Source organism: the organism of the source record quoted next, unplaced genomic scaffold, assembly GCF_019419815.1.
Source record: "Pyrus x bretschneideri cultivar Hongxiangsu unplaced genomic scaffold, Pyrus_bretschneideri_v1 Contig25, whole genome shotgun sequence".
In the NCBI taxonomy this organism is placed as follows: domain Eukaryota; kingdom Viridiplantae; phylum Streptophyta; class Magnoliopsida; order Rosales; family Rosaceae; genus Pyrus; species Pyrus x bretschneideri.
In genome coordinates this window covers 1,005,021-1,030,845 of record NW_025999557.1, presented here as the reverse complement: position 1 = coordinate 1,030,845, position 25,825 = coordinate 1,005,021, and the positions used below count along the sequence as shown (strand labels likewise).

General features: G+C 35.5%; 3 protein-coding genes and 1 long non-coding RNA gene across 4 annotated transcripts; all 4 read left to right on the top strand.

Annotated features, from left to right (window-relative positions):
- The first annotated feature begins 1,473 nt into the window (after window positions 1-1,473).
- Window positions 1,474-3,802, top strand: LOC125478474 (putative B3 domain-containing protein Os03g0621600). Its single transcript, XM_048586652.1, has 3 exons — window positions 1,474-1,653; window positions 2,033-2,125; window positions 3,383-3,802. The coding sequence occupies exons 1-3, from the start codon at window positions 1,474-1,476 to the stop codon at window positions 3,800-3,802; spliced, it is 693 nt and encodes a 230-aa protein (XP_048442609.1).
- Window positions 3,803-3,928: 126 nt separating this feature from the next.
- LOC125478646 lies at window positions 3,929-6,049 on the top strand. Its single transcript, XR_007259434.1, has 4 exons — window positions 3,929-4,410; window positions 4,571-4,959; window positions 5,045-5,178; window positions 5,484-6,049. It is a non-coding gene; the product is annotated as an uncharacterized LOC125478646 (long non-coding RNA).
- A 2,778-nt stretch (window positions 6,050-8,827) lies between these two features.
- LOC103933444 (protein DETOXIFICATION 19-like) lies at window positions 8,828-13,610 on the top strand. Its single transcript, XM_048587029.1, has 8 exons — window positions 8,828-8,971; window positions 10,595-10,818; window positions 11,657-12,201; window positions 12,431-12,517; window positions 12,614-12,670; window positions 12,767-13,017; window positions 13,134-13,252; window positions 13,352-13,610. The coding sequence occupies exons 1-8, from the start codon at window positions 8,845-8,847 to the stop codon at window positions 13,481-13,483; spliced, it is 1,542 nt and encodes a 513-aa protein (XP_048442986.1). The 5' UTR covers window positions 8,828-8,844; the 3' UTR covers window positions 13,484-13,610.
- A 2,282-nt stretch (window positions 13,611-15,892) lies between these two features.
- On the top strand, window positions 15,893-19,190 carry LOC103933455 (protein DETOXIFICATION 19). Its single transcript, XM_048587055.1, has 8 exons — window positions 15,893-16,076; window positions 16,744-16,974; window positions 17,242-17,786; window positions 18,004-18,090; window positions 18,187-18,243; window positions 18,334-18,584; window positions 18,694-18,812; window positions 18,924-19,190. Exons 2-8 carry the CDS (start codon window positions 16,888-16,890, stop codon window positions 19,107-19,109), a joined length of 1,332 nt encoding a protein of 443 aa, XP_048443012.1. The 5' UTR covers window positions 15,893-16,076; window positions 16,744-16,887; the 3' UTR covers window positions 19,110-19,190.
- The last annotated feature ends 6,635 nt before the right edge of the window (window positions 19,191-25,825 follow it).

Below are 25,825 nucleotides of genomic sequence, written 5' to 3'. Positions count from 1 at the left end.
CCCCATTGGTAAAAGAGTGTCAAGGCATCGACCAAGAATCGACAACAACCTTTGGGAACATGCTAGTAAGGAGTTCGAAAATGAACAATTAAGTCTTAGCGTAGGGATATAATGAATTTTAGCAATAATTAAATATTGTGTAAATTTGTATGAAACGTTGGAGTAGGATTCTCTCTTCTTTTTTTGTTCTCCCATTCTCTCTTTCTATTTGAACGGTCATAGTTAAATCATATTAATATCTTATATTAATTTTTTATAATAAAAAAATGTAAAATAAGACAATGTGAAAGGAGAAGATGAAAGGACATGGAAAGAAGAGGGAGTGAGAGTTATCATAGCAACGGAACACGATAATTTATGTTTTCTAAGCTACTCAAAATAATTCATGTTTCCCAACTCGGTTTTACACATGGCAGAAGAAGCAAAACATAAAAACAATAAAGGATGGAAGAAAAACAAATCATGGAAGCCACTCCTCCTTTGTCAAAAGAGAATAGCAGTAGATGAAAATTTTAAATTAAATTTGTAAACTAAATAATATGTCATCAAGAAATAAATATATTATTTAACACTTAAATAAGAATAATGTTAAAAAGATCAAATTTTCAAACCAAAATTTTAAATCAAATGATATGTCACCAATAAGAAATAAGCAAGTTAATAATTCAATTATCAACAACTATATCATTTTGTTGATTTGATTTAAAAATTTGATCTCGCAAGCATTACCCTTTTTCAAACTAACATAACAACATACAATAATAATTTTTAGAATTAATCTCAGTTTACGGCTTTAAACTTTTTTGATTTTCAATATTTGATACATCAAATTTTTTTTTCATCCAAATTTGGTTGTTAAGTTTTCCATCCAAACTTGTGTTAACTGATGATATAAAGCTCACGTGAACACTGACTAAACGTCACATGTCAATATGGGTTTACGTGAATATTAAAAAAATTCAAAAATTCAAAATTTAAAAATTTAAAAATTTAGATTTTTTCTTTTAAGGAAAAAAAAAAAAAAAACCCCAAACCTTACCGACTTCTTCTTCCTCGGCCACACACACCCACACTCAACCTTCAGATACTCACCCCTCTCAGACCATCCCAATTCCGATTCCTCAACCCACCAAAACGCAGCGTTTCTTTTCGATGTGTTCTTCGTTTCCAATTCGACCCAATTAAATTCAATTAAATTAATCACCTAAAAATTTGGGGATCTGTGATGATAGCAGTCACCTTCTTCTACCTTGGAAGCACTGGTCCGATGGGTCACAGTAGCTCCTCTTCTTCACCACCACCACGCGTCAAGCATGCTCCGCCGTCTCCGCCTCGTCCAATCTCGACAAGCCTTTCAACCTCTCCGCCCTCATAAACGAAACCCTAGCTCCACCTCTACTGCTTCCGCCTCCTCCTTCTTTGCCGCCGCCTGATGTGGTCCAGAGGTTCTGCATTGTAGACGAGAACGACAGCATGTGTGACGAGTTTGAGGTCGGGGATTTCGATCCCGATGAGGTGTTGGGTAATTGGGGCAGCCAGAATGGGACTGTGGCGGAAAGTGAGCCGAGCAGGTCGGCCTCCTCGATCCCTGAAGAATCAAAACGCCGAGTTTTGTGGTTTAGGAATCGAAATAGGGATGATCTGAGAGGAAGAGTGAGGATGAGTGTGGGTATGTATGGCCGATGAAGAAGACAGTCTCGGATGGAGGTGTAAAATTTTTTGGGTATTTTTTTTTTTTTTCGGGGAATCTTAATAAAAATTCATGTGCTTCCTATATTGACACGGAGCGTCTGATGACTGTCTATATAAGCACTATGTCAAAATTATGATCTTCGGTATCATTATGGGATGTAAAAAAATGATGTATCAAATGTTGACTTCAAATAGTAAATTAAGATTAATCCTAGTTTTTAAGTGCATGTTATACACATGGCAGCAGAAGAGTAAGAAAAGGTGAAGCATCATTTCTCCAATTTCTCCTGCCTGGAAATTAAGTACCAGAAAAATTGTTTCAGTAATCTCATTGCCACAGATAGGAGAGAAGAAGGTTCAAATGGCGGGAAAATCTTCGCCAAAGAAACCATCATTTTTCAAGGTCCTACTTGATGACTTCTCTCAGCATCTGGTAAAACATGCATGCGTCTTATCCTTTTATTTTCACTTTTCTAAATCAATTCCTACATTAATTAATTCATAATTGAATCCATGATTGCCTCTTTAAAGAAAATAAAATTATGTGGAGGATTTACTTGGATAAGATCTTTCTGTTTGGTTTTAAGTTTGATTAGTACATTAGAATCTGAGTGATGCCCGAAAGATTGCAGTTGGGCATGTACATGTTTGAGCCCATTTCTTTTTAGTGTGAGGATGTTGAAAAGTGTCCCAGGTTAGAAATTTGAGAAAACTTGCATAGGCTCACAAGGAGTTAAAGTTATTCCGCCATTGGCAACGGCTTTAAAGTTAAAATCTCAACTTTCTTCGTGACATCAAAACATATGTAGCTCAACATTGGGCACATGCGCTAGACGCGTAGTTGTGTTGTTCCTATGTTTTGCTTTAGCATTGCCAATTGGAGTTTGGGATAGACGGTCTGACTAAGGGCTGGTTTGGTATTACTGTGCTTTGAAAAAAAAACTACTTCTGCTGTGCTGTAAGAATAAGCAACTGTGAAATAAAGCAGCAGAGTGCTTGGTAAACTTTTTTGTAAAAGTGCTTTTGAAAAAAAAAAAAACAGTATTATAGTGTTTGGTAAACTTTTATGTAAAACAGATGTGAAAAAAAAACCGGTTTTTCAAAACTGGATTTTGCATCTTCTTGTTTTTGGCTTTTTTTCACCCAAAATTGTGAAAAAAAAGCTGAAACTAAATGTTTACCAAACACAAAAATAGCTCCCAGCTTTTTTTGATACCAACTTTTTTCAGAATCACCTCAGTACCAAACCAGGCCTTAACTATGACTGAGGAATCGTAGAACAAAGAGGCGTTTTAACATGACAATTTCCCCTTGCTCAATCAGCTGCCAATGCCCGGTGCAATTACTTAATATGGCTGCTATTTGATTGGAACAGTTGAATTTGTTCCAAGCTTAATTATTATTTTCCATAGGTTAATGATGTGTGAAATATTTTTGGCTACGCTCTTCTGTTGGTCCCATAGGATATGATGTGAGATTTTCTCGATTTTCTTGCTTTGCATGTAACTCAATATCTTAGTAGATAAGGCGTTGATTTTCTACTCATGCATCCCGAGTTTAAAAGTCTATCATCCCCTTAATTATTGTAATAATTTTGAACCAGTCCCCTTCCCTTAATAATAATAAAATTCTAAGAAGCAATATATATTTTTCATATACATGGTTTTCTAAGAGCTATATATTTTTGTAGCGTATACCACATGCATTTATCGAGAACTTCAGTGGACAATCACTTCACAAATGTGCTCTTAGAGGCTCTAGTGGACAATGGTGGGCTATGAAACCGGAAGAGAGAGAGAATGGTCTATTCTTCCATGGCGGTTGGCAAGGTTTTGTGAAGGATCATTCTTTAGAAATCGGAAATTTTTTGGTTTTCGATTATGATGGTGACTCAAAGTTTGAAGTCACAATCTATGATAGAAGCGCAAGCGAGAAAGATGTAGAACTAGCCAGGAGGAGAAGTGGCAATTCTGTTTCCTCAATGAACAAAGGAAGTCGTGCCAGAGTGAAAGATGAAATTCTTGACCTTGATCAAACTAAAATCTACAACGAAGATACAGAAAACAAAACTAACATTGCGGACAAAAGAAGTTGTAAGTTGAACTCTTGATTTACTTTCTCACAGCTATGAAAGTTTTGTGTGTGGCAAGGAAGGGTTCACGAAAGGAACAATCGTTTTTCAAGGTCCTACTTGGTGACTTCCCTAAGCATCTGGTAAAATCTTGCCTTCTTTTTCTTTTTGAACTTTTCAAGATCAAATTTTTATAGTCGCGCTTGCAAGTTTTCATTTTTTTTTTTTTTTTTAAGTGCGTTTTCAAGGTTAATCAGGAATTTGAGTTAATATTAAAATACCCTTTTCATGGTTTCTTGTTTGGATCTACTTCTGTTTATATTTTAGTGATTGTGTCGATCAATAATGGAGAAATTAACACGTGCATATCCATTATATCTGGGATCTGTGTGGACTTCTTTCTCTAAGGACATGATTTGTGATTGCGACTAGATCGGATTAGGATTAGACTGCATTGGATTGGACTGAGTTGTATTAGAGATGATAACATTAATCCAATGCTGTGTTTGGTACTGCACAGGATTGTGTGCCAATGCCAAATTATGGGTGAAGAAATCACGGGAAGTCAGAACAAGAAAATTTTGCCACATTATGTCACCCTCTCTGCTCAGGATTAGTCAATACACAATGATAGAATTACTTGGAAGGTTTACAATGAATGGTTTCCATGTATTTAATTATGTTCTTTGTATTAGTGTCAAATAGTATGATGTTATCCAGTTTGAATTTTGTTTATTACTGATGCTAAGCTTGCTTAGTTTTATGCATATATAGTATGGTCTTTTAAGAAGCCGTCGAATTTTTCAGCATATACCGCATGCGTTTCTCAAAAACTTAAGTGGACAATCACTTGGCAAATGCGCTCTTAAAGGCCCTGGTGGAAAAAGGTGGATTGTGGGACTGGAAGAGCGAGAGAACGGCTTGTTCTTCTATGCGGCGGGTTGGCAGGATTTTGTGAAGGATCATCTTCTGCAAGTTGGGGAATTTCTGGTGTTCCATTACCATGGTGAATCAAAATTTATATGATAAAAGTGCCTGTGAGAAGGATGTAGAGGAAGCCGAGGGGAGGAGTAGCAGTCCAGTTACCTAGGAAAATAAAGGAAATCAAGCCAGAGTAAAAGAGGAAATTGTCGAATCCGAAACTGAAAACTACGATGCAGACTGCGAAAATAAAGGGACCATTGCTAGCAGAAGTGGTAAGTTGTAGATTTGTATGTAAATTTTCTATAATGGCTTTCCTCGCCCTTTTTCGTAATCCTGGTTCAATTTGGTGCTGTATAGAGAATGCCATGCCTGGAAAGAGACCTTCAACTGGTTATGTAAAAGAAACATCAACCAGATGCTTCACATTCACATTCAAATTGGAGAATCCATGTTTTATGGAAACTCTGAAGAAGTATCAAGAATACTGTGTGGTGAGTACTCTGTCGCTGATTCTTAAGCCATTTTTTGTTTTGTGAAAACCTTTTCTTGTTGTTTTGGAAAAGAGTAATAGATATAATTTTTCGGGAAACATTTTCAAGAAAATTTCTTTGAAAGTTCCACCACTTGTTAGGGGAGTGCACTAAGTTGAGTATTAGACTTCGGTATGAGGTTAGTGAATCTGTTTCTATGTTTAACTTAATTTGGATTAGTTTCCAAGCAATTTATATCGTTCAGCACCTGTCATGATCAGGACAAATGGACTCTCCTTCGATATCAATCATGTTTGAAATTGCAGATAATTCCGAAGAAACTAGCCATGTCTGAATGAGCACAGGCACTGTAATGCTTCGAAATGAATCCGGAAGATCATGCTGTGCTAAAGTTATACTCCGTCCCAAGTCATCTTTCCACCGCATGGAATTGACAACAGGTTGGGCAGAATTTAGTAACACGAACCAGATTTCAGATGGGGACACTGTAAATTTTGAGTTTGTCAAGCAAACCGTAATTCAGATTCATGTTTTCAGAGCAGTGAGAGGCAAGAGATGTGCTGTGGTACTAGGTGCCCCCAATGTGAAAAACGAAAGCCAGTTAAAAATATCTTGACTGCAATATTCACTTTTGCATTCTGCGCAAACGGCGATCTTCTTGTATTTTGTTCCCCAGCCTCCGGCAGCCAGTCTTCTTTTTCTGGGAGTTTTGTGGTAACTTTCTGTTTCTATGAGGCAGAACTTGAACTGAGAGAGATGATTGAGTAGAGTTTGTGCACGTGTAAATTTTAGCCATTCATCCAACGCTGGGACTAAATTCAAATGCCATTATATTTTGTTGATTATATTATATGCCACGTCTCATCACAGAAAAACCGGCTTCAAAGTTCGCTTCTTTTACACATGCTGAATAACAATCCCATGATGGTTCAGACTCAACTTTGTTTTGTTGTAAAAAACTTGAGAGCTTTTATTTGAACTAAAAGTCTGACGTGGTCTTAACAAATATGTGGGGTGAACTCTGATAACAAACTTGAGACTTTTGCAAGTGTAGTAAAGGCAATGCATCCTAAAAGACTTTACCACATGAGCTTAAATTTTAATTTTTTTTACCACATAAACTATCTTCTAACTACCTTATTCTCATAGGAACTAATAATCCAATTAGTTCTATGTATTATATCATGAGAATGAGAAAGAGTGAGAAAATTGAGTTGTTCAGAAGCAGCAAAGGACTCGATCAAAAGAGAAGAAGAGTTGAAGAAGACTAGCAAACTAGCCCAGCAATTTCACATTACTGTTTATCCTTTAAATAGAAAATCAAGAAATAATTCATGCAATTATATATCAAATAATGCATGCACATGAATAACCAATGTTAAATGAACACAACATAATGAATTAGAAAACCCTGGAAATACGATTGAAGCAAATGTTAGACACTCTGTCCTTAAGACAAGTTTACGCCGCATTACGATGCTCATGGTTGATCAGCGTTTGTCTCCCAAGATACAATGGCCACATCCTTATAATAGTAGCACTCTCAATCACAAGGCTCCAATGAATCATGATTGTATTGAATACTCTCTCATATAGACTCAGTGGGATAGTACAAAACTCTCTAAAAATAGTACTCTACGTGTATGGATATGTGAATGTAGAAGGTATTCAATGATTATAGGGGGCTTCCTATTTATAGAATTTGGAATACCTCTTTTTAAAATATGTGACTATTCATGAAGAGTTAAAAGTTGCAACTCTTATATAGTAATAATATTAACTTTTCCAACATTCCCCTGCATGAATGGCAATTGACTCAACACTACATAATTGACAATGTAGACATTAGAGAGAGAATTCAATAGGAAAAGTACGGTATCGGGATAGGTAGCTTTTGGTTTTGAACCTTCCGTAGTGAATTATTATCGGATTTACTTGGATAATCAATGAACACGATGTCTTCAACTGCTCATCCGTTTGTGTAAACCAAGACTCTAATAATCACACAATACCTTCCCAGACACCCCGTGGTTGATCAGTTGTGTTCACTTCAGCAAATTAGAAGTGGTGCCTTTTGGTAGAAAGATGTGTCTATTCAAATGAAGAGTTTCAACTTTTGACTCTTCAAGAATATATAGTCACATGCTTTCCACAGAGATATATCAAATTCTATAAATAGGGATGCCCCCTATAATCATTGGATGACTTCTACATTCACATATTCATACACATATTGTACTATTGTTAGAAAGTTTTGTAGTGTCTCACGAGTCCATATGAGAGAATATTCAACACAATCGTGGTTCATTGGAGTCTTGTGATTTGTAGTGCTACTATTACAAGGACGTGGTCCTTGTATTATGGGAGACAAGTGCCGATCAATCATTAGCACTGTAGTGAAGCATAAACTTGTCTTAAGGACAAAGTGTTTATTGCCTCGACTGTATTTCTAGGTTTTTCTTATCCATTATGTCATATTCATTTAACATTAGTTACTCATATGCATGCATTTCTTCCTAATGTTAGTGTTCAAAGCAAGATACAGTTGGAGACATTTTTGCAAATGTAAATAGACAAAAAAAAAATTGACAAATATTTTCAAAGAAAAGGAAATCTTAACGTATATATCAAAGCATTTTTAATCATCTTCAACAACCACAATATCATTAGTGGCTACACTCTTTAAAACGAATTTGGTTTAGAAGTAAAAAAAGCAATCCAAAGGAAGATATGAAGATGGCAAAAAAAATATATAGGAAACTCCACAATCATCGAATTCTTATGTCTAAACTCTAAAAAAACTAAAATCAAACAAAAAAAAAAACTTGCATTAATCGATTCATACTTTAGTTGGATGGTTCAACCCTTCAAAATCAGCACCCATCGGTAAAAACGAGGTTGTTTTTCTCTATGATAGCTCTTAGGGGTTTAGTCAGATAAACGTAGGATAAACATTGCGTGATGGTAGAGTTTGATTATTGAGTGTGAGTTTATTTACAAATTTTAATTTTATTATAAATTTCATCTTATACTTCATGTTAATTATGCAATAAAATAAAATTGACATTCACATTTAAAGTTTAAAATTTTAATGTAGAAAAAGGTTATATAAGTTCAAATAAAATTTCTATTTAAATTTTATATCAAACAAAAAAATAAACAAAGAAAAGGGAGAGAAGGAATGAGTGACGTCAAAGAGAGGGAGAGAAAAAAAAAAGTACAAATAGAGAGAAGAGAGAGAAATGATGGTGATGGGTGAGATAGGAGTGAGGATGATGATGATGATGATGATGATGAATGGAGAGAGAAAGAGGCCTTCATGGGGACGGTTGAGGGAGGATGTGAGAGAGAAGGATGGGTGGGGCTCCTACAAAGGATCCCTCATATGTATGATTTTGTTTTTTTGCCAAATATAATGTTTGGATTTTAGTTGTACGTTAAGGGATAGGGGTGTTTACATTAGGGTTAGGATCGAATCCGTTCCCTAGCCCCATGGACTATTTGAGTTAGGAACTTTGCCAAACATTAAGCACAAGTACCCTACCGAATTCATATGTAAAAAGGGATTACGATCGAAGCATATACCAGAAAGGTTGGACCGAAAATATAAAATATACCAGAAAAAATGTCTGTGATTGAAGTTCTTAAAAACTAAATCAAGGATTTATGGTTGAAGTCCTGATCACAATAGAAAACAAAAGTCTATCGTTAGACTACTTAATTTCTGCGATCATTGACACCCTCCTCCTCCTCCTTCCCAGTCTCCAGCTCAGCTCAGTTGGCTATTTAATTTGTGAGTCTTTTTCTATGTTATTATTGTTGATTTTTCCTCTCAACTTAGCAGTTTAATTTATTATTTTTAATTTTTATAATATATCTCTATTATTGATCTTCCAGGTTGCGGAAGAAATGATTGCAGAAGGTGTGAGAAATTCAACACATCTTTCTAACCACTTCATTTCTCAAAAATTTATTTTATTGAGCACTACTAGAGAATAACTTAGACTTACAAAATTGACGTTTGTATACACTATAGTTTGATCCTACGTATGTTATTAGAGAGTGTATTGGACATGCATGTATAAATAAATATTGTTAATCAAGTGTAACCAAAGATAAAGGTACAACTCCCCTCGACTATAACCAGACTAACTTAATTACAAAACAATATTTTACAGCATATAAAATTAGCTATATTTAACACTTTACACCATATAACTTAATTGCAAAACTATTTATACTATAGAAAACTAGATTTTAATCCCTAAATAAGATGAAATTTAGAAAAACGTCTAATACAAGATTAAAAATTGATTTTAGTCCCTAAACTCTATTAAATGCTAGCATATATATTCAATGTCTCTCTTTTTTATTTATAATTTTATGGCGTTCATAAATTAAATTTTATGAAAATATTATAAATTTTAATTTTCATTATGGTGAGTATCTTATATAAGAAAATATTTTCGTGGAGATTTTTTGGTACACTTATGTTTTTGCATATTTTCTTATGTGCCACTAATTCATTACAATATATTTAGGTACGAACATTTCAGTACACCGGGTTAGTATAATATGTTTAGGTACAAACATTTAGGTACACTAGTTTAGGTACACTAGTTTAGTATAATATATTTAGGTATCGACATTTCAGTATACTAGTTTAGTATCATATAGTTAGGTACGGAATTTTTGGTACACTTGTATTTTTGCATATTTTCTTATGTGCTACTAATTTACTACAATATATTTAGGTACGAACATTTCGGTACACTAAATTAGTAAAATATATTATGATATAGACGTTTAGGTACACTAATTAAAGGAAGTTAAATAAAATTAATGAATTAAAATGTGTATAATAATAAATTTAAAATTTAATGTAATAACATTAAATAAGATATCTATTAAATATTAAAACAAAAATATAATATAAATTTGAATTAAGTGCACATTAACAGACTAAAATCAATATCCAATCTAACACCAAGTTTTTATTAAATTTGAATCTTCTTAAAAGATTAAAGTTCAAAAACCCCTTTATAATATCACCATTTCAACATCCTTTCGCAAAAACCATACTTTACTAGTCCCAATCCCCATTAGTTACGTACATGTTTCAACTTTCAAGTGCAATAAATATCAATTTATTTGTTATTGGGTTGCCCTATTTTTACTTACTTATAAGTTATAACAGAATATTATCCTTTTTTTTATAAAAAAATTTGGCTCGCAGAATTGAATAATAGTTTATAGAAAAATAAGTAAATTACAATAAACTCTTCAGACATCCTTGCTCTGCCCTTGAGTGTTAACTTTAGAGTGCAATTATTATACTGGAAATCAAAAGACCAAAACTTGTATAAGATCTCCAACTTTAAGACATTACTAATGCATCCATATTAGAGCTATGCAGGTGGGCATGGAGAAGAAGGATCAAAAGGAAGGTGGTGGAACAAACTGGTAGACGCTGAGGAGGTCAAAAAACAGGTTCTTTTTTCATTTCCAACGATTCTCACCAATGTGTTCTTTTCCTTGATCCCATTGGTCTCGGTCATGTTTGCTGGCCACCTTGGTGAGCTTCAGTTAGCAGGCGCAAACCTAGCCAATTCATGGGCCAAAGTTACTGGTTTTGCGGTCGTGATAATTTCTCAATCATTAAACTGTTCTATTGTTGGAGAGTATATAATAACATGTTGTAGTTTAATAAGGGATACAACCATACAACATGTTCTATTTTCTCAGATAGTATATAACATGATGTGTTGTAAAAATGGATATAAAATGTTATATTTTTTTACTGTCAGACAATCAAAAAGTATATGACATCATGTGTTTTTAGTAACGGACTTAAAATATTCTATTGTCACACTGTTGTGACAAGATAATTTCATAATATTAAATCTAATAAGATTGTAAGTACGAATTTTCCTGCAACTAATAAAACAAGAACACGCGTACAAAGTAATATTAAATTTTTATAAATGAATTTAGGATTAGAATCGCTTTACAACTTTGAATCATATGATTTGATCTTCGGATGAAAAAGGTGTGTGTTGTTGATCTGAGGGTCACAATGGCTTGATCTCAAATGAACGAACGCCTTAGGTTTTGGTCTGTGGCCATGCAGGAACTGGCAAGTGTTGGGTTGTTTGGTGTTTCTTCACAAGTGTGGAGAAGAATGCAGAGAGAGCTTTCTGAATTTTCTAAGCGTCTGAAAATTTGAGAGTTTGGAAATTTGAAGGTCTTGGTGTTTGGATGAATTCTTTTATTCCTTTCTTTGTCTTGGAGCCCTGTCTTTATATGTTCTCAAAGTCTTGCTTGCAGATTGGTATGACCTTGATTGTGGAGTTGATTCAAATCTAATAAAAATCAAATAAAATCAAGCTTTCCCGGTTTAGCATTTTTATTTGTTTTTAATTTAAATCACTTATTATTTTTTTTTATTTTTTTATGGAAACTTAATTTCTTATTTTAGGTTGGGCTGAGTGGAGCTCTGGAAACACTTTGCGGGCAAGGCTTTGGTGCAAAATTGTATAGAATGTTGGGAATTTATCTACAAGCTTCTTGCATCATATCGATCCTATTCTGTTTCTTGATATCTATAGTCTGGCTCTATACAGAGCCTATACTAATTTTACTTCACCAAGATCCTCAAATTTCAAACTCTGCAGCACTTTTTTTGAAATTTTTGATCCCCAGATTATTCGCTTATGCTTTCCTGCAAAACATGTTGAGATTTCTTCAGACACAATCTATATATGTAATGCCAATGGTCTTCTCAGTGATTGCCATTGTTATTCATATTGGCATCGCCTATGGTTTGGTGCATTGGACAACTCTTGGTTTTAAGGGAGCTCCACTAGCAGCTTCAGTTTCTCTATGGATATCTGTTCTCATGCTGGCTTTCACTGTTAAGTGCACAAAGAGCATTGAGAACACATGGGAAGGATTTTCATTCGAATCTTTTGATTATGTCCTCACCGGCTTGAAACTGGCCCTTCCCTCAGCAACAATGGAATGGTAAGTGTACAATCCTCTTAAAAATTTCGTTACTGTGTATGTCAAGTAATGTTCTCATTCCGATATATTGAGACATGCATTTAGAAAAAAATCCTATATGATTAATGTATCAGATTCATAGCCTAACAACACAACACCCAAACTGGGTGACACGCCAAAATTTTCTCTTTTCTGTTTATGTTTAAAGTTTAAAGGCCACATTTTAATTTACTCGTTTCATCATTTCTAGTTTGGAGGAATTGCCTTTTGAGATTCTGGTGATCATGGGAGGACTGATGCCAAACTCAGCAAAAAACACTTCACTGCTTGCAATGTGGTAAGCTTTATATATTTCTACTTAGATCTATGTCCTCTAATGTGTCTATTATTTCTGGCTTAATCAAGCTGCATGCCTTTGTTTAATATACCTCAGTGTGAATACGCAAGAAGTTGGTTACATGGTTACATATGGCCTCAGTGCCGCTGCCAGGTTAGGACGTTCTTCCACTTCTATTCCTTTATAATAAGTTTTTCAATATCCTCTTTTTATTTCATGGATTGAAACAAACCGTACACATCGTGGCAGCACAAGAGTCTCAAATGAATTAGGAGCAGGCAATCCGGACAGAGCAAAGAATGCAATGGTTGCCAATCTCAAGCTCTCTGTGCTTCTTTCTTTCGTGGTTATTCTGGCTCTTGTGTACGGCCACAACATTTGGGCTGGTTTCTTTATTGACAGCAATGCGAATTACGCAGTACTGAAAGAGGAATTTGCTTCAATGGAACCATTGCTTGCAATTTCAATAATAGTTGATTCTGTTCAGGGTGTCTTTTCAGGTTGAAATTCCCCACTGTTTCTAGTAGGAATAGTTCTATTTGATTCGAATTTTCATTTTTTTTTTTTTCCTGCATCCTTTCTTGGTGTCCATTATTTTGATTATCCCGGTTTTCAGGTGTGGTTAGAGGATGTGGGTGGCAACACTTAGCTGTGTATGTAAATTTGGCAACGTTTTATTTCGTTGGTATGACAATTGCTGGTCTTCTTGGATTTAAGTTCAAACTTTATGCCAAGGTGAGAATCTTGTAGTTCTTGATTGAAGCAGAACTTATGTTGATTATTTTGTTAAATAGTTGAATTAATTCGGTTTTTGGTGTTTTTATTTTGGTGCAGGGATTGTGGATTGGTATAATCTGTGGTCTCTCCTGCCAAGCAAGCACACTTTTGTTGATTACAGTGCTGAAGAAATGGAGTCAATCAGATTTAAGTAAAAAACCAGAGCAGGAAACACCAGTTTTGGTCTAAATTGATGTTAGAGAAAGTAATATTAAAAATTTAGCAACATAGACCACTTGGGAAAACCTAGTTGATGCTTATATCCAATTAATATCGTATTAACAAATGAATTTCCAGAAATAAGAAACCATACTTCTCAAAAAAATCTCAAATGGTCCAAATTTTCTGTCTACTTGTACCTGATTAATTAACTAGTCACTCCAAACAAAAGACTATTCGGCAGTTGTGTTTGAAACTGCAGATGAATTTCACATTGCACAGGAGCCCTCCTCTTGAATTTTCTATCAGGTGATAGGCGCTCGATGAGTCTAATTCTTGCATGGTACAGTTAGCAAAAGTATGCACGTTCGTCGAGAGATGCCACAAATAATCAAATCCACAACCCCTAAAACCAAAATACATTGAGTAACGAAATCAAAGAAAAAAAAATTAGAATCTTAATTATAAATGTCTCAATCTCACCTTGGCATGTAGCTTGTCTTCAGGCCAAGAAGGCCACGCCTGAATGAACCCTAAATTATTATCATGTATGCAAATAAAAATGTTCAAAAAAAAAAAAAAAAAGGAAAATGGGGAACAAAGTTTAGTGGAAAATGTCGACTTTTTTTTACCTAAAACAACCCCTCCACTCAAAGATCACTGAAAACACAACTAGAGGTGTCATAGATGCAATTTTTTTAGAATTTCTTCGTTGGCCAAGTATAAGAGCCAGACCAAGAACGAAAGCAACGAAACGAGAGAGCTTAAGAGCCACAACCATGGCACTTTTAGCTGTATATCTCCGGATTGCCTGCTCCAAGTTCATTTGAAACTCACGTGCTGCCACAATAATATACCATGAAGTCAATGTTAACATAATGCAGTAAGTAAGAGGACAGACTTTCAGGACAAATAGAGTATTGGCATTAAGTTTGATGACTACTGAAATTTTCTTGTTTTCTCTTAAAAAACATAAATTTAGCAGATTTAGTATTAACATGACTGAAAAAGTCAATTAATTTGAAGTATTAATAGAGTTATAATTGGTCCTTACATGTCATTTTACAAAGAGTGTAAAATTGACATTAAAATTTATTATAAATATGGGTGAAAAAAATAAGACAGTGGAGTGAGTTGATCAGCACTCATTATATATTATTCTAATTGAACTGTAACACCACTCCACATGGTTTAATGTTTTATTAAGTGGGTCGGCCCAATCACAATTCCTTTTATAAGTGGCATGAGCCGGCCCGTTTGACAGCTTTATTGTCAAATGTATAGCAGGTAAGGAAAGAAAAAATAAAAAGAGACTTTTTAATCAGGATTTTCCATAATCGTCATTATTGTAAATTCATAATAATAAACTTACGTATCATAAGGCATGTGTTCCATTTGGAAATGATTAATTAACTAGTTACTCCAAACAAAAGATTGTAAAAAGTAGAAAGAATACAAGAAATTCACCATGCAGTAGTTGTACTTGAAACTGCAGGTCATGAATTTCACATTGCATAGGAGCCCTCATGAATTTTCTATCACGTAATATCTGATCGAGGAGTCCAATTCTTGCATGGTACAATTAGCAAAAGTATGCGCATTTGGCAGGAGATTCCACAGATTAATACAATCCACGGGCCCTAAAACCATATTAGATCGATTGGGTAACTCAGTACAACGAATCAAATCAACTTATCTACAAATGCCTCAGTCTCCCTTTGGCATGAAGCTTGGTCTTGAAACCAAGAATGCCTGAAATAATCACCTCATTCATACATGTGGCTAGATTCACATACAAGACGAGCTTTTGCCACCTCCATCCTACGGCCACACTTTAAACAACCTTTAAAACAAATCTGAGTTGGCGTGTATTATTTTTTATCCTATTTATTAAATAAAGTTATTAAGATGCTTTTGTTTAAGAAAAATTATGCACATATGAGCCATTTTTCTTAAAAACTCCCTATAATCTAATGGTCAAGTAGTTGGATTTGAGAGATGTTTTGTAGAAATGATCTTTAAAAAAAATATCTAAAAAATAAACAGTTTGACTGTTAAAATACAATGTAGAGCGACCCTTACAAAGATCTTCATACGTATGATTTTGTTTTTTTTTTTTCTGCCAATTACAGTCTTTAGATTTTAGTTGTATGTAAAGGGATGGGGATGTTTACATTAGGGTTAGGTTCGAATCTGTTCCCCAGCCCCATCGACTTTTTGAGTTAGGAATTTTGCCAAACATTAAGGATAAGTACTGTACCAATTTCATATGTAAAGAGAGGGATCCAAAAGTCTACGACTGAAGAATATACCAAAAAGGTTGGACCGAAAAAAGAAAATATACCAGGAAAAAAGTCTATAATTGAAGTTCTTAAAATCAAGGATTATGATTGCATTCAACAGATCAGAAAAGAAAACAGAAGTCTATCGTTAGTCTACTTAATTTCTACGACAATATTCAGACTATATATATGCCTCATTTGCCATATAAATTTCTCAGACTTTGTCGTTGTGTCATTGACCTCCTCCTCCTCACAACTCAGCCGTTTAATTTACTAGTTTTAACTTTATAGTAGATATCTATCATTGATCTTCTAGGTTGCGGAAAAGATGATTGCTGAAGGTGAGACATTCAACCTTTCTTTCTTATTACTTCGTTTCTCGAGAATTCATTGTAGTGCAAACTACGAGAGAGTAATGTAGACTCAAAAATTGACGTATTTGCATACACATTTTCTACAACAATTTGATTTTACGTATGTTTATTAGAATGTATTAGTTTATGTGCATGTAAATAACATTATTGTCAACTAAGTGTAACCAAAAGTGGAGGTCCAACTCCCCTAGACTATAGCCAGCCTAACTTAACTACAAAACAAAATTTTACAGCATATAAACTTAGCTCTATTTAACAATTTACAACAATAACTCAATTGCAAAACTATTTATAATATCACAATTTCAACCTCTTTACTCAAAAACCATACTTTACTAGTTCCAATCCTATTAGTTACATGTTTCAACTTTCAAGTGCAAATATATCAATTTATTTGTTATTGCGTTGCCGTATTGTTATTTATTTATGTATTTGTTTGTAAAAAATTGACTCCCAAAAATTAATAATAGTTTATAGAAAAATAAATAAAGTACATTACACTCTCTTCAGAAATTCTGGTTATGTCCTTGAGTGTAACTTCAGAGTGCAATTATTATTCTGGAAATTAAAAGATCAAAACTTGTGTAAGATCTTCAACTTGAAGATATTACTAATGCGCCCGTATTATAGCTAGGCAGGTGGGAATGGAGAAGAAGGATCAAAGGGAAGGTGGTGGAACAAACTGGTAGACGTTGAGGAGGCTAAAAAACAGATTTTCTTTTCATTGCCAACAATCCTCACCAATGTGTTCTTTTCCTTGATCCCATTGGTCTCGGTCATGTTTGCTGGCCACCTTGGTGAGCTTCAGTTAGCCGGCGCAACCCTAGCCAATTCATGGGCCAATGTTACTGGTTTTGCGTTCGTGGTAATTTCTCGGTCATTAAGCTGTTCTATTATGGAGAGTATGTAACATGTTGTGATTTAATAACGGATAGTGTATATATAACGTGTGCTTTTAAAATGGATATAAAATGTTCTATTGTCAGACAGTCAGACAATCAAACAGTATATATCATCATGTGGTTTAGTAACGAACATAAAACGTTCTATTGTCACACTGTTGTGACAAGATAATTTCATGACATTAATCTAATAAGATTCTCGTCTTCTTCTTTTTCATTTTTTATCTTAGGTTGGGCTGAGTGGAGCTCTTGAAACACTTTGCGGGCAAGGCTTTGGTGCAAAATTGTATAGAATGTTGGGAATTTATCTACAAGCTTCTTGCATCATATCAACCCTCTTCTGTTTCTTGATATCTATAATCTGGCTCTATACAGAGCCTATACTAATTTTACTTCACCAAGATCCTCAAATTTCAAAATCTGCTGCACTTTTTTTGAAATTTTTGATCCCCGGATTATTCGCTTATGCTTTCCTGCAAAACATGTTGAGATTTCTTCAGACACAATCTATATATGTAATGCCAATGGTCTTCTCAGTGATTGTCATTGTTATTCATATTGGCATCACATATGGTTTTGTGCATTGGACAACTCTTGGTTTTAAGGGAGCTCCACTAGCAGCTTCAGTTTCTCTATGGATATCTGTTCTCATGCTGGCTTTCACTGTTACTTGTACAAAGAGCTTTGAGAGCACATGGGAAGGATTTTCATTCGAATCTTTCGATTATGTCCTCACAGGCTTGAAACTGGCCCTTCCCTCAGCAACAATGGAATGGTAAGTGTACAATCCTCTGGAAATTTTCACTACTGTTATGTCAAGTAATTTTCTCATGCCAATATACTGAGACACGCATTTAGAGAAAATCCTATATGATTAACATTGTATCAGATTCATAGCCTAACAACATGAAAGCCAATGACACGCAAAAGTTTATCTTTTATGTTTAAAGTTTAAAGCCCAAATTTGTATTTGCTTCTTTCATCGTTTCTAGTTTGGAGGAATGGGCTTTTGAGATTCTGGTGTTCATGGGAGGATTGATGCCAAACCCAGCAAAAAACACTTCACTGCTTGCAATGTGGTAAGCTTCATATATTTCTTCTTAGATTTCTCTCCTCAAATGTACCGGTTATTTCTGGCTTACTCAAGCTGCATGCCTTCGTTCAATATAATTCAGTGTGAATACGCAAGAAATTGGTTACATGGTTACATATGGCCTCAGTGCCGCTGCCAGGTTAGTACTTTCTTCTATTCCTTTATTATAAATTTTTCGATATCCTCTTTCTATTGCATGGATTGAAACAAAGCGTCCACATTGTGGCAGCACAAGAGTTTCAAATGAATTAGGAGCAGGCAATCCGGACAGAGCTAAGAATGCAATGGTTGTCAATCTTAAGCTCTCTGTGCTTCTTTCTTTTGCAATTATTCTGGCTCTTGTGTGTGGTCACAACATTTGGGCTGGCTTCTTCATTGACAGCAACGCGAATTACGCAGTACTGAAAGAGGACTTTGCATCAATGACGCCATTGCTTGCAATTTCAATAATAGTTGATTCTGTTCAAGGTGTCTTTTCAGGTTGAAATTCCCCACTTTTTTTAGTAGGGATAGTTCTATTTGATTTGAATCTTCACATTTTTCCTGCGTTTTTTCTTGGAGTCCGTTAATTTGGTTATCTGGTTTTCAGGTGTGGCTAGAGGATGTGGGTGGCAACACTTAGTTGTGTATGTAAACTTGGCAACGTTTTATTTCGTTGGTATGACAATTGCTGGTCTACTTGGATTTAAGTTCAAACTTTATGCCAAGGTGAGACAACATTGTAGTTCTTGATTTATCTATCAGCAAGCAGAATTTAACTTGACTTATTTTGTTAAATAGTTCAATTAATTCGGTTTTCGTGTTTTTATTTTGGTACAGGGCTTGTGGATTGGTATAATCTGTGGTCTCTCCTGCCAAGCAAGCACGCTTTTGATGATTACAGTGCTCAAGAAATGGACTCAATCAGATTTACTTAAAAATCCAGAGCAGGAAGCACCAGTTTTGGTCTCAATTGATGTTACCGAAAGAAATACAAACATAGACCACTTGGGAAAATCTAGTTGATGCTTATGTCCAATTAATATCGTAATAATACATGGATTTGCAGAAACAAGAAACCATATTTCTCAAATAAATCTCAAGTGTTCCAAATTTGCTTTCAAATTATACATGATTAATTAACTAGTTACTCCAAAAAAAGGACTGTCAAAAGTAGAAAGAATACAAACTGAGCTGTTGTTCAACTAGTTGCCAGCTTCTATATACAAGAACTTCACCATTCGGCTGTCATACTTCAAACTGCAGCTGATGATGAATCTTTCGATCGATGGGTCCAATTCTTGCATAATATAGTTAGCAAAAGTATGCTGCCACAAATAATCCTATCCACAACCCCTAAAACCAAGAAGGCCTGAAATAATCATCCCATTCAAATATGAGGTCAGATTCACATACAAGACCAACTGTTGTCAACCTGTTGGCCCTAAAAATTACTTAGCCTACGTTCATAGCCAACCTTAATGGTTTATAAAAGGTGTCACCGCACAGGGCTTCCGATTTGAAAAGGTCCCCAAATTTTCATTACATGTTTTAAATGCGCAAGATAATACTAATCACGGTTCCATCGTTAGTGATAATTTCATGACATTGAAGTCTTTTTGCACATAAAAGGAGAAGAGAAGCAAGCTAGCTTCGCCTACCTCCCATGCAGTGGCGAAGCCATGAATTTTCGGGGGGAGGGGCGAAATTTCAAAGCGTAAAAGGTCCAAAAAAATATTGACACCCACATCATTTTAGATAGTAAATAATATTAATGTTGTTCATAATTTGTCAATATAAACAAGTTACAATGTCGTTCATATTTTGTGGTACTTTCCCTAATAATTTGGCATCATTCCTTTGAAACTTAGAAAATCCTCATCCAAATATGAATATGAATGCAATTAGCCAATTTTCGATGTGTCCTAGCAGGTGATCCGTTTATGAGTGATGGTGGTCGTGTTACTTGTGGTGTGGTGTTGGTCATGCAAGTTGATGGGGGTAGTGTGTTGGTGTTTAACGAAAACTCTTTAATAGAGGTAGAGTCCGCCAATACATATGAGTTTCATCTCTATTAAAGAGATAATACAAATAGATGAAAAGAATATCATTTTTGTTAAGTGTGGTATTCTGATAAAAAGTTAACATGTATACTTTTTAGTGGCATGTATATCGACGATGTGAGTACTAATTAATATATTCATTTGATTAACATTCTCAAAATTATGGTTCTTAACTGAACTATATACTATCATTAAATTCATAGAGTAGATTAGAGATGTCTAACAAAAGACAAAATAACCAACTTGAAATTTTTTTTTTTTTTTGAACAAACGATATTATCATTAAGGGGTGGAGGAGTGAGATAAGTCTTACAATGAGTTAGCAATAGTATGATTCAAATTCTCCTTTGGCGTGAATTGAACCTAAGACCTATCATTTATAAGTGAAGAGAAATACTATTAGACCGTAGTACTAAGTAGCAACTTGACAAAATTAAAACAACTAAAAAAATGAAATCAAGGGATAATCACAGTACCAAAATGCCTTCATTATAAATAAAATATTAAATGAAATAAAAAGAAAAAAGAAAAAGAGCCCAAAACTTGGGCCGAACCAGTTTCATGCGGGTTGTAGATATAACTAAGTCAAAAGCCTATACCCGTAACGGCACCGTTCCATTAAAGCCAATAAACATAACGGCACAGCTTCTCTTAATGCCAATACACGTAACGGCACCGTTCCTCTCAAAGCCAATAAACTGAAATATGCTACAGTTCTTCTTCCTCGCGAGAGACGTGTGAAAATTTCACTGTTTTAGTGCAGGTTCAGAGGAATGACGTCCAGTCCTGAGGGGTGGCTTATCACTCTTAGAGTAGAGTTCCGATGACCAGAGGTGGGACCACACCTACTTGCGTCTCTGTGGCTTGCCACTGCGTGCGCAGCGTTTGTGCAGCTGCAGCAAAAAACAGGGCTTCATTTCCGGCAAGAGGAGGGGCGGGTACTCGCTCCTGGGCTTCATTTCCGGCGAGGGGAGTGGCGGCCGCCACTCCTCGCCTTCACGTGGTTTCGCCACTGCTCCCATGTATATCTAGTAATGGTAAGAACTGGTTGTTTGCAACTGTATCGGCGGCCGGGATAGCGCTCCGCGTTCTCTCGTACGAAATCGAAACGAGATAAATGAGTTATAGACAATGAACTTTGGCCTGTAACTTGTTAATGTTTCCGTTGAAGGTAAGGCTGTTCTTAAATCCATACATCCATTCGTTGAAAAGTGAGGGACTAGAATAAATACCGAGGCATGATACAGATAATAGAAAAATAAAAAAGTAGACAATTTCAGTCTTCGTAAAACATTGCAAGATGAGATGAAGAGTTGAAAAAGTATAAGGAGAAGGTCAATAGCATCCCCTCCCCTAGAATTTAATATCTAAGATGAAAGGCTATAGTATACTTAGGTATTAGTTTAGGGACTATGACGGGCTAAGTAATTCATATTATTAAGAATTTCTTTATAAGGACATAAAATAAGTTCCTTCCATAATATCATTTCTCAAATTAATTAGTAACATTGAGCTCATAGGTTTTACTGTATAACACTCACCCTTATCAAACTTACACCAACGTCGTATGACATCGAACTCATTTTAAACCACTGTGGAAGGACTAACCCCTTAAAACTTGTTTGTGTTCCACTTTGCCCCTCACCGTCTAAGTCTGTTAACAAATCTGTTAAACTACAAATGTGGCACAAGTGGACCGACTTTTGCTTAACTGTCGCCACACGGACACTATGTGCCCCAAAAAATTAATAAAAACCCATATATTTTGTCAAAACCAATTAACTTAGAGCTAAATCATTAAGTTAAGAAATTAGATTTAAGTAGCGACTTAATACTGTAGTCTAGTGATATTCTTTTTTTCTTGTAAATAACAAATCTTAAATTCAAATCTCAAGAATGACAAGTTTGTAACCAATTTATTTTCCACACTTTACTATAAATATATCATTGGATAAAAAAAATAGATTACAAAGGGAAAAAAAAAAAAAAAAAAAGGAAGAAAACAAATGGATGGTTTTTATTTTTCTTGAACTAATAGCTGGTATGGATGGGTGGCACGGGACTTTGCAGGTATTTTCAAGGGGGCAGGTGGCCTGGGGAATTTCTCTTGCGAGTCTAGTCTAATGGCGGAGGCGGTAGTGGTACGGGCGGCTTTGTTAGCTTGTGTGGAGAGGTTTTGATGTGGTTCAGGTGGAAATGGATTATAAATGTTTAGTGGATATGATCAATGAGATTACTTAACCTAACGTTGTTATTGAAAGCTTTCTCTTTGATATTCAGTGTGTGCAAGAGCAATTGAGGTCAGTAAAGTTTATTTTTTTCTCCCTATGTATGTAACAAGGCAGCGCATATGGTGGCTTCTTTTGTCTCACGATTGGGTGGTTTATATACATGGGATTGTTTTGAGTTAGTGTTGTTTAATACTTTGGATTATGATGTAAACGTATCTATTCAAATTTATGATATTTCTCTTTTGACAAAAATAGCTGAGTGACAAAATAAAATAAAATTTAAGGGGCCTCACTTAGTACTATGGTCTAATAGTATTCCTTTCCACTTGTAAGTGAGAGGTCTTAGGTTTGATTCTCGCCAAAAACGAATTTGAACCACATTATATGGCTGTCATTGTGAGTAGATCTGGTAATTTCTGACACAACTCGTTAACTTGACACGACATGACATAAAATTAACAAGTTATCGGGTAACCCGATAAGCACCTATTAAATTAATGGGTTGGTCCGGGTATACACATGGGTAACCCGATACATGATAAGTAAAATATTAATTTAATAATTTTATACCCTAAAAATACTATAATTATATATATATATATATATATTTTTATATATACACACACACAATTATATTTTATATATAATATTATATACTATAACAATTATGTGTGTATGTGTATATATATATTAAATTAAATTTAGAAAATTGGAAAAAAATGATATAATATATTTTTGAATGGTACATTCATTTTTCTACTGAAGACGACATGAGACGCGTTTGGGGTGGAGGCACTTGTACGTTAGCACAAGGAATTTTTCGTCTAATCTCAATGGCAACCAGATTTTAAACCTAGTAATGTGCTCCCACAATCGCATGCCCAGGTTTGGGTTAAAATATATGCCTGAAGCCAAGAGTACTGGCACCCACGTCATTTAATGGAAATTGCTCGTGGCATTGGCACCCCTCTGCAGCTTGACAAGGCCACTCGTGAACGTCTGTATGTGAAAGGCAAAATCTCCACAAACTCATTACAAAACATTGACAGTTTTAAAGATATTTTTACAACACATAACACATCCACAATGCGAGCTTATGGCTCGTTTGGCATGTGCTTTTAAATGACTGAAAATGACACACCCCGACCTCAATCGAGGCATGCTGGTCGTCACGTGAGGGTGACGTAACCATGTGCGCTATGCGGAAGTGGTAATGATATGAAAATGCGAATAACTAGGCCCGGGCCCCCACCACATCTCGGGCTAGGATGTGATGGAAAGTGTTTTTAGAAAAAATATTTTTGGGTTCCAAAAGTACTTGTTATGTGCTTCTCGCTGGAGCCACTTCAAGTGCTTTTCTATAATTAACTTGCATTTTTACTAAGACTTTGATTCCAAAAACATTTTATGTAAAAGCGCTTTCAATCGTCTAAAACCACTTACCAAATGGGCTATTAGTCGGTTGTTTCCACTCAAAATTTCAGATGCTGGGAATTGCTGTTGGTATTAAGATGTTTCCTAACAAGTTCGAAGAACAAAGGATCACATGTTTGTATATTAATAATCCGAAACAAAATTTTGTGTTTTTGAAACCAAAGAAATCCAAACAAGATTGGGCAAAATATGAGGGATACAAAGATGAGAGAAGCTAAGGTATATTCGCTTGTCTTTCTCTCCTGATCTCGTGCTTTTATGTATACTAATCATGCTGACTTTCTTGTCTTACAAGTAACATAAAGCCTATAAGTATTGGAGGAGGATTCTCTATCCTCCTAATCTCTTTACCCTTCCATGCCCTCCTATTTGAACGGTCACGGTTAATCCACGTCAACATCTTATATTGATTTTTTTATAGAGACAATAAGACAAAAAGCAATGTGTGTGAAGAGGAAATAGAAGGGGATGAGAATAGGAGGATAAAGAATTCTCCTCCATAAGTATTTGATCTCCAAATAGTATTGGGATTCTACTTTTGTTAACATGGGGTCCTTTTAGACCCATTAAAATAATATATAGTTGTCTTTGGGCCTAGTATATGGGCTTGAATAGAGAGCCTACTAAAGGATGAGAAAATCAAGACATTATGCCTGCAAGCCAGCCCAGGGAATTCAAATGACAGAGAATTATAAGAATGAAAAAGACGATCTCTCATAGTACTAGATAGTCTACGGACAAGAAAAAACGGATGCATAAGTTATAGTACTTTTTGACCACTCAAGACAGTCGGTAAGCCTGACAACTTTTTGGCACAGGCTCTAAGGAGAGGACTACCCAGACGTCAACTTTGGGCCACGCGTTGGCGATTGACAAGAACAAAAGTCTTTGAAGGGATGTAAACGTTGTCAGGCATAGTGCTCCACTTTCAACCACTCTTGGACGAGTGTTGTGCTCGATGGTGTCAATCTAGGAAACCATGTAAATAGGCTTGTGTAAATGTCACTCATATGCCACGTGTTGAATGGGCAGTGGGAGAAGTAGCTTATAGGTCGTGGCTACATGTTTGGCCAATTTAATGGTGGGGTGGTGATAGAATTAAGAGCCCAAGACTTTTAAAAGCTCATTGAAGGCCTATAAAAGGTGCCGAGTACCTTTTATAAGCAATCAAAATTTTAAGAGTAAAATTACACTATCTTGTTTAGAGAGCTATTGTAATCCACATGAAATATATATATATATATATATATATATGAGACCACTACAGTGGACATGGCTCATATTTAAGGGGTGAACCACTTAAATGACACTACGTTTTTTTGCAGTGCTTAACTCTTTTCTTTTCTTTCTTTTTTTTTTTGAAAAAAAATAATTTAATCTTATTATTATTACTAAGAGGAAGAGGAGAATTCGAAACTATCACAATAATTGGGAAAGGGGGAGGGTGGGGGGGGGGGAGTAGTTTCGACCCCTAGACCCAAGGGTAGAAACCCAACACCCTATCACTAAAATAATAGAATGTTTTTCGATGTGCTTGGATGACTCAACGAAACCTCGGTTCCTAAGCTTTTAGGTATCGCCACACTGTGGTTGCACTATAAGGTATCGTTTGGTATGCAGACGGGACGGGACGGGACGGGACAGGACGGAACGGAACGGGACAGGACGGAACGGAACGGAACGGGAGCAAAGATGCCCTCGGATGGAAACAAGGAGGAAGAAGAAGGAGACGGAGAGGTTATAATTTTGTGTTCCACAGATGTGGAACGAGTCGTTCCAGGGGGTGAGGTGGAACGAAAATTCACCCAAAACTCGTCCCGTGGAACAGCTCGTTCCACCGGTTTTAGGCGCACCAAACGTGGGACGGAACGCCTTGTCCCACTCTGTTCCGTCCCGTCCACGTACCAAACGGTAATTGGTGACTCAGTGTAAGAACAACTCCAAATTCGGTAAACTTGTTGACCCAAACAACCTCTCGATTAGCATCTGACGTAGAATCGTGTCACATCCATTC